Source organism: Ischnura elegans, chromosome 12 (genome assembly GCF_921293095.1).
Source record: "Ischnura elegans chromosome 12, ioIscEleg1.1, whole genome shotgun sequence".
Taxonomy (NCBI): domain Eukaryota; kingdom Metazoa; phylum Arthropoda; class Insecta; order Odonata; family Coenagrionidae; genus Ischnura; species Ischnura elegans.
Genome location: NC_060257.1, coordinates 32,756,318 through 32,769,840, shown reverse-complemented (window position 1 = coordinate 32,769,840; position 13,523 = coordinate 32,756,318). Strand labels below are relative to the sequence as shown.

Here is a 13,523-nt window from a genome sequence, read left to right as displayed (position 1 = left end):
TACTAAAATTATATTTAAAGAAATGCTAAACTATCATGAAAAGAATAAATTGTTATGCACCATATTTCTCTGAATATAGCCCACCCCCCTCCCCCCCAAATTTTGAGACTTCAGTTTCGGGATAAAATTTTAAATTTTGATTTGAATTTTTATAAATTTGAATACCGTATTTCACTGAATATAGTCCCTCCTTTCCTTATACCACAGGCATTTTTGTAAAAAAAAGGGAGGACTATATTCAGTTAAATACGGTATTCAAATTTATTAATTTTCTTTAACTATTGGGGCTCTGCCCCCCAAACGAATTTTTGCAGGGGCTCGGACCCCCTCAGGCCCCATGGAGTCAGCACCTTAACATAATTAAACTGAAATGCAACTATTTCCTCATCACTATGGTGAAACCACTAGAGATCAACAATCCACTACTAAAAAAACTGGTAATGAATCACGGTGCAATCTTATCCCAAAATTTCAAAACACTGTTAATTTCCTACATCATTAGGAAAAACATAATCCTGAATGATTTTTCAAAACATTGAAATGCTACATCAAACATTAACATATGTACACATGTATTAGTGCACTAAAACCACATAAACCAATAATTATCTCGTAATATGGGACCATGTATAGGAACAGAAAAAAGTTAATCCTGTCATCTCTAGAAAAATTTACGATGCAGAATTAAGGGGGAATACGACTAACACACAAAAGGCATAACCTCAGGCCCTTATGTACCACACAATGGGATCGCTCACTAACACTCAAAATCGCAAATTATTAAAATAAGATGGTGTATGGAAGTGAAAGATCAGTTAAACATGAAAAAAAAATCTTCACATAAGCTTAAAGTAAAAAATAAAAATGTTGCCACCTATTTTTCCTGAGTTAGTAACATCATTAGAATTCTGGTTCATGAAATAATTTAGGGAGAACCGTTCACTGAGGAATGAAAAAAATAACAAGAGTGTAAACAACAACAAGACACACAAGGCAGATGTTAAGAAGAGAGGAGTAGCTGAGAGGCGATTAGTGTTTGGCAGGGGTTCGTGACATCACCATCTAATCTGTAAAGGCACTGAATTTCTATAAACCGCAGGCAAACTAACAGGACGATGGAGCCAGGAGGAGAATATTCCTGCTTCAATGCTTTTTTACCCTGACCTAAGCAAAGCCCAGTTTGAGTTCAATCATTCTCCAGTAATTCAACATGTGATCTTGACTGTCAAGATTTTATAACTGTAAATATTTTCCTCTACTTATCTAACACGAGTCAAGGCTGTCATTTTTTTGCTGCCAATAGCTTGAGAAGAAGGTGACAGATAAAAAAATTGGAAAAATTTAAGTCTATGTATTTTTCATACTAACACAATTAACAAAAAAGTTGGTGAATGAGCCAATTAAAATCTTTAAAGCCAAACAGTTAAGCACCTTATAGTACAGGAATGATAAGCAATTTTGTTACTTTGAATTAAAAAAAGGAAAGCTTTCCAAACAATGATGCTTCAATGTTTCCTTACCAATTTGTCCCTTGCCCTGAAGGATAGGCCCTACTAAGCTAATAATTGATGACCCTCCAACAGATGATACTGAATTACCCCCATTATTGGATGCTGAAGAAGAACCAACGATAGCAGCAAAATTGCCTAAGAAGAGGGAAATATAATGTATATGAGAACATAGAGAGGGCTGATGAACTTCAAAGGGAAAAAGTGCTGTGATTGCAAGTACACAATGACATACAGAGGACTCAAAAGTTGGTGCTGGTTAGATGACATTACTACAACAAATAAAAAATTTTGTAATCAGGGTGGCCAAAAAAACAAAATTCTCAAAAACTTAAGGAAAATTAAAATCCTATAGGAAGAACAGCAAATTTTTCAAGACAGTTCAAACGATTAGACCAGCGACTGGAAAGCAAGACTATTTCTGCAAACAGGGAAGTGCCTCCATGAAATAACAGAAAATGAAATGAGAATCAAAATGAGACGTTCGCGGTTGTCTCTAACTAAGAAAATAAAAAGCAGTTTTTATGATATTATAGAAAAAAATAACCGTAAAATCAAACAGCAGTAGAGGCATCAAATGAAGCTATGACAAACTAATTACATTAAGTCAGCAGAGCAGAAGATAATTATGAGAGCATATGGGATGACTGGACAACTTAGTGGGACACATTTTGAGACATGATGGCCAGATGAAATCAATCATGGAAGGACATATGGAAAGATGTGCAAGGGAGGGCCCCAAATGAGTTAGGTTATGTAGGATGTAAAAGAGAAGAAATACATCGCTATGGCAAGGCTAGAGGATACAAGAGAGGAATGGAGACCTGCATCAGCCCAGTGTGTACTTGTGATGTCAACATCTTGTTCGGTAAAACCCATCCCGGAGTTCGCTCTGAGAAAATGGGTTGGTGATGTAACTGGCTAACACACCTGACCGGCAATCGAGAGATCTGGGTTCAAATCCCGGCTAAGTCAAATATTTTTTCATGGTGAACTTCATCCACTGGTGTATTTAACTTTGCACCCGTGCGTGTCACTGCGTACAAAGTCACTTGTTCCTGCAGTGCTTTGAAATTCGTTGTCCCAAACCAGTGACAAAATAAGGGTTTTTCACCCTGACAGTGGCTTAGTAAGCACGACCCTCGCCACATGTGCCACAGTGAGGACCTCTGCGTTAACATCTGGTTCGGTAAAACCCATCCCGAAGTTCGCTCTGAGAAAATGGCTTGGTGGTGTAACTGGCTAACACACCTGACCGCCAATCAGGAGATCTGGGTTCGAATCCCGGATGAGTCAAATATTTTTTCAAGACAAACTTCATCCGTTGGTGTACATATTTAAACCAATCTTAGGATTCTTGACTGATGATGGGGTGGCTCATTAGCATGAGGAAGTCCAACATGACTAAAAATATCATAACAACAATGAACGAAGATTTGACATAGAAATAATCATGAGAAGTAGAGAAAAATGAAATAATGGTTAGAACCCATTCATAGAGTATAAAATCTGAGATGAATACAAAAAAAAATACTTGTCAACTATTCATACCATGACAGCATAGAGGAATCCTTACGAATGGAAACTTAAAAGAGGTGACCATCCTACAACTGGTCTTGGTGATGTTAATACAATCAAAGACGACGCAAGGTGAATGGAAATGAATTCATTTTCCTCAAAAGAAGAAAAACTGCAATCCATTTCAAATGTAGCCAAATCTCTTCATGAAATGGTGGTGACACTAGGGCATTTTAGGATGACACAGAATTGAGGCCTTTTTTTAATGAATGAATTACAGGCAGTCCTCGACTTCCGTACACTCGACCTTCATACAATTCACACTTTCGTACATTCCAAATTGACACCTTTTACTTGAATTTCGTACGCTAAATTCAGACTTTTCAACATTTGTCTATAATTTTTTAAAAGTCCCGCTATGCTTACAGCATGTCCCAACATTCAACTGTTTCATATGGCAGTAACGGCAGTACATGTGGAACGCTTACGATCAAGCTCAGAGTTGACTTTTAACAAGGTGATTTTTTGAGAGAGAGACAGCTTGCTATAGGCTCCTATATCAAGAGAATAAGAAAGTTGTAGTTCAGCCTTCACTGAGAGATTTTTCAAAAAAGTTGACTAGACGCCATCACACAGATTTCAATAAAATTAATAAATAAAAGTGCTCCTTTCTAATGGTGTTTTACTGTTTGAGTGCCGTTTAGGTCATGTAAGACATTTGAACCTCCAGCAACGATATTGCACAAAATATCTTGCGAATCCCGTATGTCTTTTGTCTTTTTTAAATAGCATGCGAAATATACGTGATCCCAAGTTACGCAGTGGCGAGATATCATCCACCGAGGAAAATGAGGTGTAAAAATTTAAATGTATCAAGAGTGAAGGTTCAACAATTGCATTTTGTTATGCTTCTTGATATGCCTTTTTATTTATAATGGATATCATAAGTGGAATGTCAACTGAAACACCGAGAGGAAGTTTCACTCGCTACCCGCAGCAGAATTATTTTTTTAAACTTATATTTACATTTTCTGCATATTTTCAAAAGATATTATATAATATGAGGAATTTTAAGTTTTTGTTAAACAGTAGTTCATAAAAACAAAATCTGTGCAGAAAATAAGGTTTTAGTATGTATACAGGCGGTCCTCGACTTTCGTACACTCGACTTTCGTACAATTCGCACTTTCGTACATTCAAAATTGACACCTTTTACTCGACTTTCGTACGCTAAATTCGGACTTTCGGACGCTGGTCCGTAATTTTTTTTAAATTCCCGCCATGTTTATTGCGCATCCCAACATTCAATTGTTTCAAATTGCAGTATATGCGAACAATATGAACGTATATAATGAAGGAAATTGTTGGTAATTGACTCTGATTTAGGTGATTTATTTGGGAGAGAGACTGCCTGCTATAGGCTCCTTTATCAAGAGAAGAGGAAAGCCTTCATTGAAGATATTTTTCAAAAGAAGTTGACTAGACATCATCGAATAGCTTTCAATAAAACTAGTAAGACCTTCTTTCTAATTGTGTTTTTTCGTTTGAGTGCTGTTTAATTAATGTAAACCTTCAGCAACGATATTGCACGACATATCACCCGAATTCCGTTTGTCTTTTGTCTTTTTTGAATAACATGCGGAATATACGCGATCACGAATGTCACCTGCCAAACATCGAATTTTGGTGTAAAAATTAAAAGGTATCCAGAGTGCGGGTTCAACGAATACATTTTTTTATGCTACTTGATATGTCCTTTTATTTATAGTGGACGTAATAAGTGGAATGTCAACTTAAACGCCAAGAGGAAGTTTCACTCGATAGCCAACGGAGTTCTTGTTTTTTAAACTTATATTTGCATTTTCTGCGTATTTTCGAAATAAATTATATGATTTGAGGAGTTTTATTAATATATTATTAAAATTAAGTCAATTGAAATGAATTCCGTGAAAAAAAGGTTTTAGTACGTAAATTCCACTCTTTTGGAACGTAACCCCTAATTAGTATGGAAGACAATGGTTCGACTTTCGTACAATTCGACTTTCGTACAAGTTTTCGGGAACGCATTGTGTACGAAAGTCGGGGACCGCCTGTATTTCACTCTTTTGGAACGCAACCCCTGATTATCATAGAACTCAATGGTTCGACTTTCGTACAAGTTTTCATGAACGCATTGTGTGCGAAAGGAGGGGACTGTATTGCTATTATTGTAAGTAAAAAAAACCTTTAAATAAGATGATGATGAAATGAAAGTGAAATGCTTCCCTGAACCATAGTCACAATATGGATGACGTTGAAAGACTTTAGGTCAGTTGCTTTGGATACAAATAAATGAGAGTTTTAACAACTGGAATTGTGGAAAAGGCACCAGCAGTGACAGGTGTAGAACATCTTCATGAAGTTGACACCCTAACAAGGAATGTTAGAAGTTCTTACCATAAGGAAGCATACAAAAAGCAACACATAAAGTGGCAAGGTTGATAGGAATAAGGATACAGCAATATAAAGGATACTCCTACTTATTGCAGACCGATACCTAAATGTCAAAGGTATTAAACCACTTATGAAGAACTTTTAAGCAAATAGTCAACTGCAGGGTGACAAAATCAATTACTTGAAGAGTAAAGGATTTCAATGATTAGACAAAAAAAACAAACAAATGATACTAAGCTCGCAGACAATTAAGTAAAAATCAACCTCATTATTTTGGCAGCATTAACCCTACTAGCATTCCATCCGCAAAACAATTTCGTAAAATCATGGAGGAAGTCAACCATTATCAGGCAGTCATGGGTAATTTCAAGGTTTTTAAGAAGATAATAATTTAGAGAGATTTTCCCAGTCTCCATTGATTTTATGAAGGGATGGCCACCCTGATTGTGTTTCAAAAAATGTCAAAAAAATCATGCACTAACTACACAAGGAAAATACAATCAGTAAGAAAGAAAGATGCACACTGAAAAAATTTACTTGATTCCAAAATACATTATCCTATTACAGTTGAAGACTGCACAATTGCATTGGGTTTTGAATTATGCTTAACAGCATAAAAAGACTTCTGATATAATCAAAGGACTTTATTGCATTGAATACAATAAAATAAAAGGGTTGGGCATAGCTTGAAACTAAAGTGAAGCAAACATACATGATACAAAACCTAAATCATTAAAGTAAAATTAAATCCACCAGAAGAAATACATATAAAGATCTTTCTGGAGGAGAAGTAAACTGATGAAGCAGCAAAACCTTACTCACTAAGGAGGCCATTATCCAGAATATAAGAACAAATAAACAAAGAGTGGAGACTTGCTTAGGGGCAAAATCTTTCTAGATGTGGCTCATTAGAGAAAATTCCTAGGTAAATCCTTGGAAAATGGACTAGTTAGTAAACTCATCAATCATTCGAGATGGTGGCAAATATAACTGCCAAAACATGTCAGAGTTTACTGAATTGACTGTAATGCAAACCTGATGATTATATCTGTATAGCATACATTATGAAAACCTTAAGAATAATGCAGATTTTGTTGGTTAGCATTTAGTTCTCAGTAATTTTATCACTATAAAATTAATGAACTACACCCATGTCTCGTACGGCGCAATTTCGATTAGCGCAATTTCGATATAGCGCAAATACGTTCCTCGGGGAAACATTGCAACGCAGTGTAGCCTAATCACAAATCTTAAACGCTCTCGTGATAAAACTTGAACTTGCGCGAAGTACACACGAAATTTCTATCATTTTACGCATATTAATATTATTGCTTGCCTCAAAGCTTCTTTTTTGTTTATATATTAATCGAAATCCATTGCTGAGCAATGGCCAAAAGTATTACTCGTCATTGGGTCCAGATAGCCGGCCTACCGAAGTAATTTATCTCGTTTCCTTAACAGAATGATAATATATAATTTAGATCGTTTATTAAGCGTGGGGCTAGTGGAAATGATTTTTTTTTTCAGCAATACGGTTTGAGACGTATTTTTGCCGTCATAGGTTATCGGGCGATTGACTTCCAGGTAGAGGGTCTACGCTAAAGCCTTCAAGGTCATCGGTATTCACGGGGGAGAAATGGAGTGGTGGCCGAGTTGCGCATGAATAGCATCAACACATAAAAGGGTCCGCTATAGAGACCACAACACAATGGCTTCGTTCCCTCCCCGCAGTCGTAGGCCTTCTGCGTCTCAGGAATACAGTTCAGCAGTGGAAGGTGATTTAGATAGAGCCATACAGAGTAAAAACCAAGAGAATATGGCAAAAATTTGCCGGCCTCGGTGGCGGCGGGGTAAAGTCCTCGCCTGCCAAACCGATGGTCGCGGGTTCGAGTCCCGCCTGGGTAAGTTACCCTTATCCAGGGCATGGATGTTTGTGATTGTTAAATCATATCAACCCCGATGTAAATGCCGAACAGTGCTGTTTTCGGTGGTGTGTGAAATAAATAGATAAAAAATAGGAATGCGTGTAGAAAAATCAAGAATTTATCAAGAAAAACTATAAACCTAGAAGAGGAATTGAAAGAGGTCAATCTTTGAAAATGGAGAGCGTCAAAGTGATATTGCGCGGAAGTTTAAACGCACGATGCCTTATTCTGAATAAAGACGAAGTTAAAACATCAGTGACCTCAGCCGCATCAACTTCAACCAAGCGGTCTACACATACAGAAAGTTCATAGAGAATCAGTACAAAAAGACGAGAGTGGTAATAGCTCCGAGACATTTAGTGAAAGCTCCGGTTGGTTCCAGAATTTAAACGGCAAGCAGGTATTTTCAGTGCGGCGATATCAGGTGAATCTGCAAGTGTTGATAGCGCAGTCACCACAACATTTTCTGATGAACTCCAAGCTGTGATTGAAAATGGCTCCTTTCCCCCTCAACCAGTTTTTAGTGTTGACGAGACGATATTGTTTTGGAAAAGAATGCAATCTCGTTCATTCATTTTCAGGGAAGGAAAACCTGGGAAGGCTTCAAGACATTTAAAGACTTTCACGTAGCCGCTAATGACTCGGAGGACTTCAAATTAAAATGATTTATCATTCATAAACTCTGCTAGCTATGAAATGGCATTCAAAGAAGCATTTTCCTGTTATTTTGATGAGCAACAAAAGGGCCTGGGTGACACAATAGTTGTTTTTAGACTAGTTTGAAAAATCGTCAACTGCCGGCAACGCATTACGATCCCCTGAGATAGCAGATGTTAGCCCACCCGCACGACAGGAGGGAATTTCAAAAGCACGTAAGAATTTTTTTAACGTGAATAAGTCTTTGAATGCGTGCATACTATCTTTAAAGATGTTTTAAACTATAAAAATTTATATAAATAATGTTTTCTAAGGCTTTTTATGGGAATATAGATGTTTTAGAGGAAATTCAATACCCAAGACCTATGCTACCAGGAACGCATCCCTAGCTTCCCAATGATAAAACGCTCTCGTATAACGCAAGGAACGCATCCCTTGCGCTATACGAGACATGGGTGTATACAACTTTTTGGTAAAATTTTGCATTCCAATCCAGGTGATGGTGGCTGTGAAGAACGATAAAACTTTGTGGAAGACACAATTGTAATCAAGGAGAAGTCTCGAAAAAACAGCACTACTTTGCTGAGAACATTATTCTAAATGTAAAATCATGATAATTGTTCGGATAACATTAACACTCTCTCATAAATTATTTGCCAGTGTCAGCATCAACCTTGCCATGAATTGCATTTCAAGCATCATTTGCTTACAATTTAAACAAACTGGAAGAGATGCTTTTTAAGTTTTGCTGCTTCACATGCAGCCAATTTTTGATTGAATTACATGTGTATTTTCATGGCAAGAATCAAATACAATAAAAGTTGTGATAAATTAAAAATCACTTTTGAGTACTACCCAACTCACACTGGGATTGAGGCTATGAGTTGCCTGCTGCAACCATAGACCCTAAGCAAGGCTGCATCCAATTAGTCGTAAGGTTAAATGCCCTAGTGCCAACTTAATGCAGTCAGGCCGAAAGAAAAGTTGCTTCTAGACTTAAAATTAACTGGTAGTAAATCTGAGGATAAAACTAAGAATAGCTGCCCAAGGAATGAAGAAGTTGTTTTTCCAACGTCTCACCATTCAAACTTCAAAATGGAAGACAATAAGCTTATTAAAAAAAGAACAATAATGTCCAAATGTTTGTCTGAATCTTCTTCATTTGAGTTTACAACACAAACTAACAAAGAATGACGTGCTACCTTTCTTTTTTAAAAATTATCTGCTGTTAACATCCTTAATTTAGGCATTAAATTGGAAATTATGATACAGTAATTAATATATAAACTAGGTACTGAATTATAAGTTTAATTATTTACAAAACTTCCATCAACCCAAAAACCATTTCAGGTCACCAATAACCATTTCACCACATATATATATCAGCCTAATACGGTATTATATTACTAAATAATAATTCAAATGAAGATCTTCTTTATAAACTTCAAACTTCTAACTACCAATTCTAAAAAAATCATCGCAATATTCACATGAAATCTTCTCATTCACTCCAGAAATTAAGCTCCTTTTCACTTCAAAATAACTGAAAAACAAAGAGTGAAAAACAGGCAGATGCACCATGTGGCATTTTTTAGCACCCCTCCACCACAAACTTTTACCTTCCAAAGACCTATACATACTTTCCATAGGCAGTTTAACCTGTGGAATGAGGCACAGGACTTTGGCTAAGGATATCTAGCTAAAGACAGCAAAAGAGCCTCCGACTCATAATGCCAGCGACTAAAAATGCCAGAACTACAACTGGCAGGACTAACAATGCAGAGCCTACAGCAGAACCCATGAAGCTTACTCCAGCCCACCAACATGTCAATACTTAAGCCTGAATTACTCAATAATTTTTTTCGTCCCTCTTAGACCTCACTCGAGCGGTCGCTTTTCAGGACCGGAAAATGATCCCTCGAGGCATCACATTTTTGAATCACACGGTCATTACTTCCATCACTTTATGGCATTCTCACAGCAAGTTGTTCAAATTTACCTATGTTGTTACCACAATTTTCAAATGCTTCACTTCAACAACTCTCTGCGGCCATGTGTTCTGACTGGCTGATATGCTGTTTCAATGACGGTTTCAGCGACAGAAATAGCAACATGCCGATTGATCAAAAAAGTGATGGGAATCCTCATCACAGGAGCCATCGAGAAAAACAATCGTGCAAGGATAGTACAATACGTGGATTTTTTGAGGCTCTTAGCCAACATTCCCCAGTCTGCAATGAGAATTGGTCGACGAAAATCCAACCATCGCTGCCCTCTCCCTTCAAGCACTCATCCTCCTATTTAACCTCCTCCATGGCCGCCAATCAGATGAGTAAATGATCCACTCATTCCACTTGGACCCAGGTGAGAAGACTACCGTATAAGCGCGTGTAAGAGGCGCACCTTTTTTTCCAAACATTACAGCCGAAAATGGGGGTGCGCCTCTTACACAAACTTCTTATCTTCCCCCTCCCCTACCCGGTCGCAAGTCCAAGGGGAACTGAGGGGCATTGGTTTGCAGCGTGAGTCAGTCATATGAAACCCTGGATCAAAATCAAGCGGCAGGTAGGGGAGTTTCTCCCTTAGTGACGTATTTTTAAAATGCTCCTGTTTGAATTTCTTGTAAGCATCGCGCCGTCACGTCAGTACCCCAGAGGTGAACATTGAAAAGATCGCGCGGGGTGATTCGCTCCGGAGCGCGCGCTAAATTTACTGCCACGAGTCATTTATATCCCGCGGCATTTATACTGCATATAGTAATCGCTTATCAAACGTATAGAAACGCGTAGTTTTGAAGGACATACCTGATTCGTCAACATCTGTCTTGCCGAGCAATTTCCATTACGCTGAGCACCTGATTTTTCAAAAATTATCTTCAGACGCTAATATGAGGATTTTTGCAACTGAAAATTATATTGGTGTCAAAACCTGCGGTTTAAAAAATTCGAACGAATGTGTTCATTGTTGGACTAGCGGTGAAGGAGAGGTCGAGGGGAAGGAGCGCACTCCATATTTCAAGCTACGAGGCTATAAGCGAAGGAGCAAGGGAAGAACACGTCCGATCTTGCGTGTGACGTCGTTGCCTTTAAAGTGAAGAGGCGAAGGCACAGCAATGTGATATACGCAGTTTGCGTTGCCTGAAGTTTCCAGTCCGTCTCGTCTTGTTTGAATGCGCTTATGCTACGCTTGTTTCTTCCGAAATTGTGCTGTTAGGACTAAGTTGAATATTAGTAGCTTTGTTTTAGCTATAAATCTTTGTGTCAATCAATTAGAGCTCAAAAAACTTAACTGCTGTCAGATATACGTCGCGTTAGGTCCAATTCTTTTTATAACCTCGTGCGTGTCATACAATTGCTGAAAGATATCGAGACATATTTTCAAGCTCAGAAGGTGACTCACCTAGCTTTTGACCTCCAGAAACTCGGAGAATTGAACCTGGTAGACCGAAAAAGGTCAGTTGGTGAGATGGGGTAGGGATGAAACGCGTTTCCATTGATCCCCTGTAACTTGATAATTTCCTATTTTCCTATGGAGTCCCGGAAAGGAAAAAAACGGCCCCTTGCACACACACCGAATTTGGACGGCCGGTAAAATATCGGCCGATATTTTACTGGCGAAGCGATGCTTGCACACACGCCGGATTTTTACCGGTCAAACGATAAGTTGCTATGTTTTTGAGCCGGCGACGGCGATCCACAGTGACAATGGCCGGCAGCTAACCGGCATTTAGCCGGTGCCGGCGCGTGTTCGGTACGTGTGCAACCTCCAATGCTCTCCCATTGTTCACTATTGGAATGTGGACGGCCGATATTTTACCGGCCGTCCAAAATCGGTGTGTGTGCAAGGGGCCTTAAATCTACGACGTGGTTATTTTCCTAAGGCGCTGAGATTGCCCCGATTGTTGTCCTATCTCTTGGGAGGGTTCATGCTATGTGCCTGTCGTGTTTTGCCTTAAAATTTTCCACGGCTGTAATTCTATTGCAATACTCCAGCGAGAGCTTTTAAACGAAATTGTTCGTGAGTAGGACAAGCAACGTAGAGCGATGACGTATGCGAAGAGAGGATCGGAACTCTTTCTACTCCCTCTTATGCCGCTATTATGGCCGCAGTTATCAAAATTTCTTCTTTCAAATAGTACTGAAAGAGGAAATTTCGATAACTGTCGAAATTCCAGGCATACGTCTGCAACACCGCACGATAGGATAAAAAAAATAACGTAAAATTTTTTTTCTTTATAGCTTCCTTCCTCAAAATAGGGGTGCGCCTCTTACACGTGTGCGCCTCTTACACAAGCTTATACGGTAACATAAGAAGGGGAGCCAATAATGCAATAAGGGGAGCATTGCTATTTCCCCAACTGCAGTATTTCCTCCCTTGGCTTATTACCTGTTTTGCTGGAGTTCCCATTCCATCCTGAAGTATGTTTAAGAAATAGACCAGTTTCTGAGTCCAATGACCTTCGTTAAATGCCACCTACCACCTCATCTCACAAACAAGGCCTATCAAGAAGCCCATAACACTTCAACACTCCCTCCAGTAAAGACTCATGAAAATCAACTTCCCCTATTTGATGGCTACCAACTTGTGTAAATCCCTCTAGGCTTTCAACCTTCGTGCAGGTACGATCGATACAGAAGAAGTGAAGTCTAAGAGTTGTCTTGATCTTTTTAATTGGTTTGTACTTGTTGTTTCTGACCTGAAATAAATAATTTAGGCGCTTTTCCTAATGTTATATCTGTTTTATGTGGGGTTTCATTCACTCTCTGTCACTGAAAAATGGAAAGAGCTTTTGTCGACAGGGCATAACCTAAAAATTTGACCATTACGTTCAAATTTTAAACAGTGAAAGCAAGTTTATAAACTAAGAACACAATGGAAATTGATTATTAATACGGCAGAAGACATAATATTGGACTTAATGTCTTGCTTTTACATTTTTGCAAAACCCTAAACACTATAGGATAAGCCCACGACACTTCATTGCTGAGATACCTTACTCCCGCAAACCTACTTTTTATTTCAAAGCGGATGATGCCGAGTACAATTCTAACTCATTGAAGGAAGAAAAAATGTTCGAATTATTTATTTCCACACCCCCGAAAACAGGACTATTTTGCCTTTACATTGGGGTTGGTGATAACATTTAACAATCAAACCTGCACAAACATCTATACCCTGGATAAGGGTAACTTACCCAGGTGGGACTCGAACCTGCAACCTTTGGTTTGGCAGGCAAGGATTTTTCCCTGCTGTCACCAAGGCTGGCTCTCAGAATATGAATACAACTTCAAACTAATTCTAATAAAAGCAAAAATCTTCCCAGTAGGATATTTGCAAGCCCTCAACCATATAAGAGTAGCATTGATGCCTCAGAGCCCCTCTAAAAATGCACATTAGTCTTTGTAATCCACATTACAAGTTTCTGTGTGCTTTTTTAACCCGATGGAACCAGAAAAATACTTTACCTGCCGTTTTCCAGGTA

General features: G+C 38.4%; 1 protein-coding gene across 9 annotated transcripts in view; it reads right to left on the bottom strand.

Annotated features, from left to right (window-relative positions):
- The window catches only part of LOC124169223 (CCR4-NOT transcription complex subunit 3), a 69,910-nt gene that overhangs the window by 32,435 nt on the left and 23,952 nt on the right, over positions 1 to 13,523 (bottom strand). For 7 of the 9 annotated variants that reach the window (XM_046547756.1, XM_046547758.1, XM_046547757.1 and 4 more), the window contains exon 8: positions 1,521 to 1,646. The exons of the other annotated variants lie outside the window; for them this stretch is intronic. In XM_046547756.1, coding sequence (XP_046403712.1) covers positions 1,521 to 1,646 — 126 coding nt within the window. The remainder of the gene's footprint in view (positions 1 to 1,520; positions 1,647 to 13,523) is intronic. 9 annotated transcript variants of the gene reach the window in all.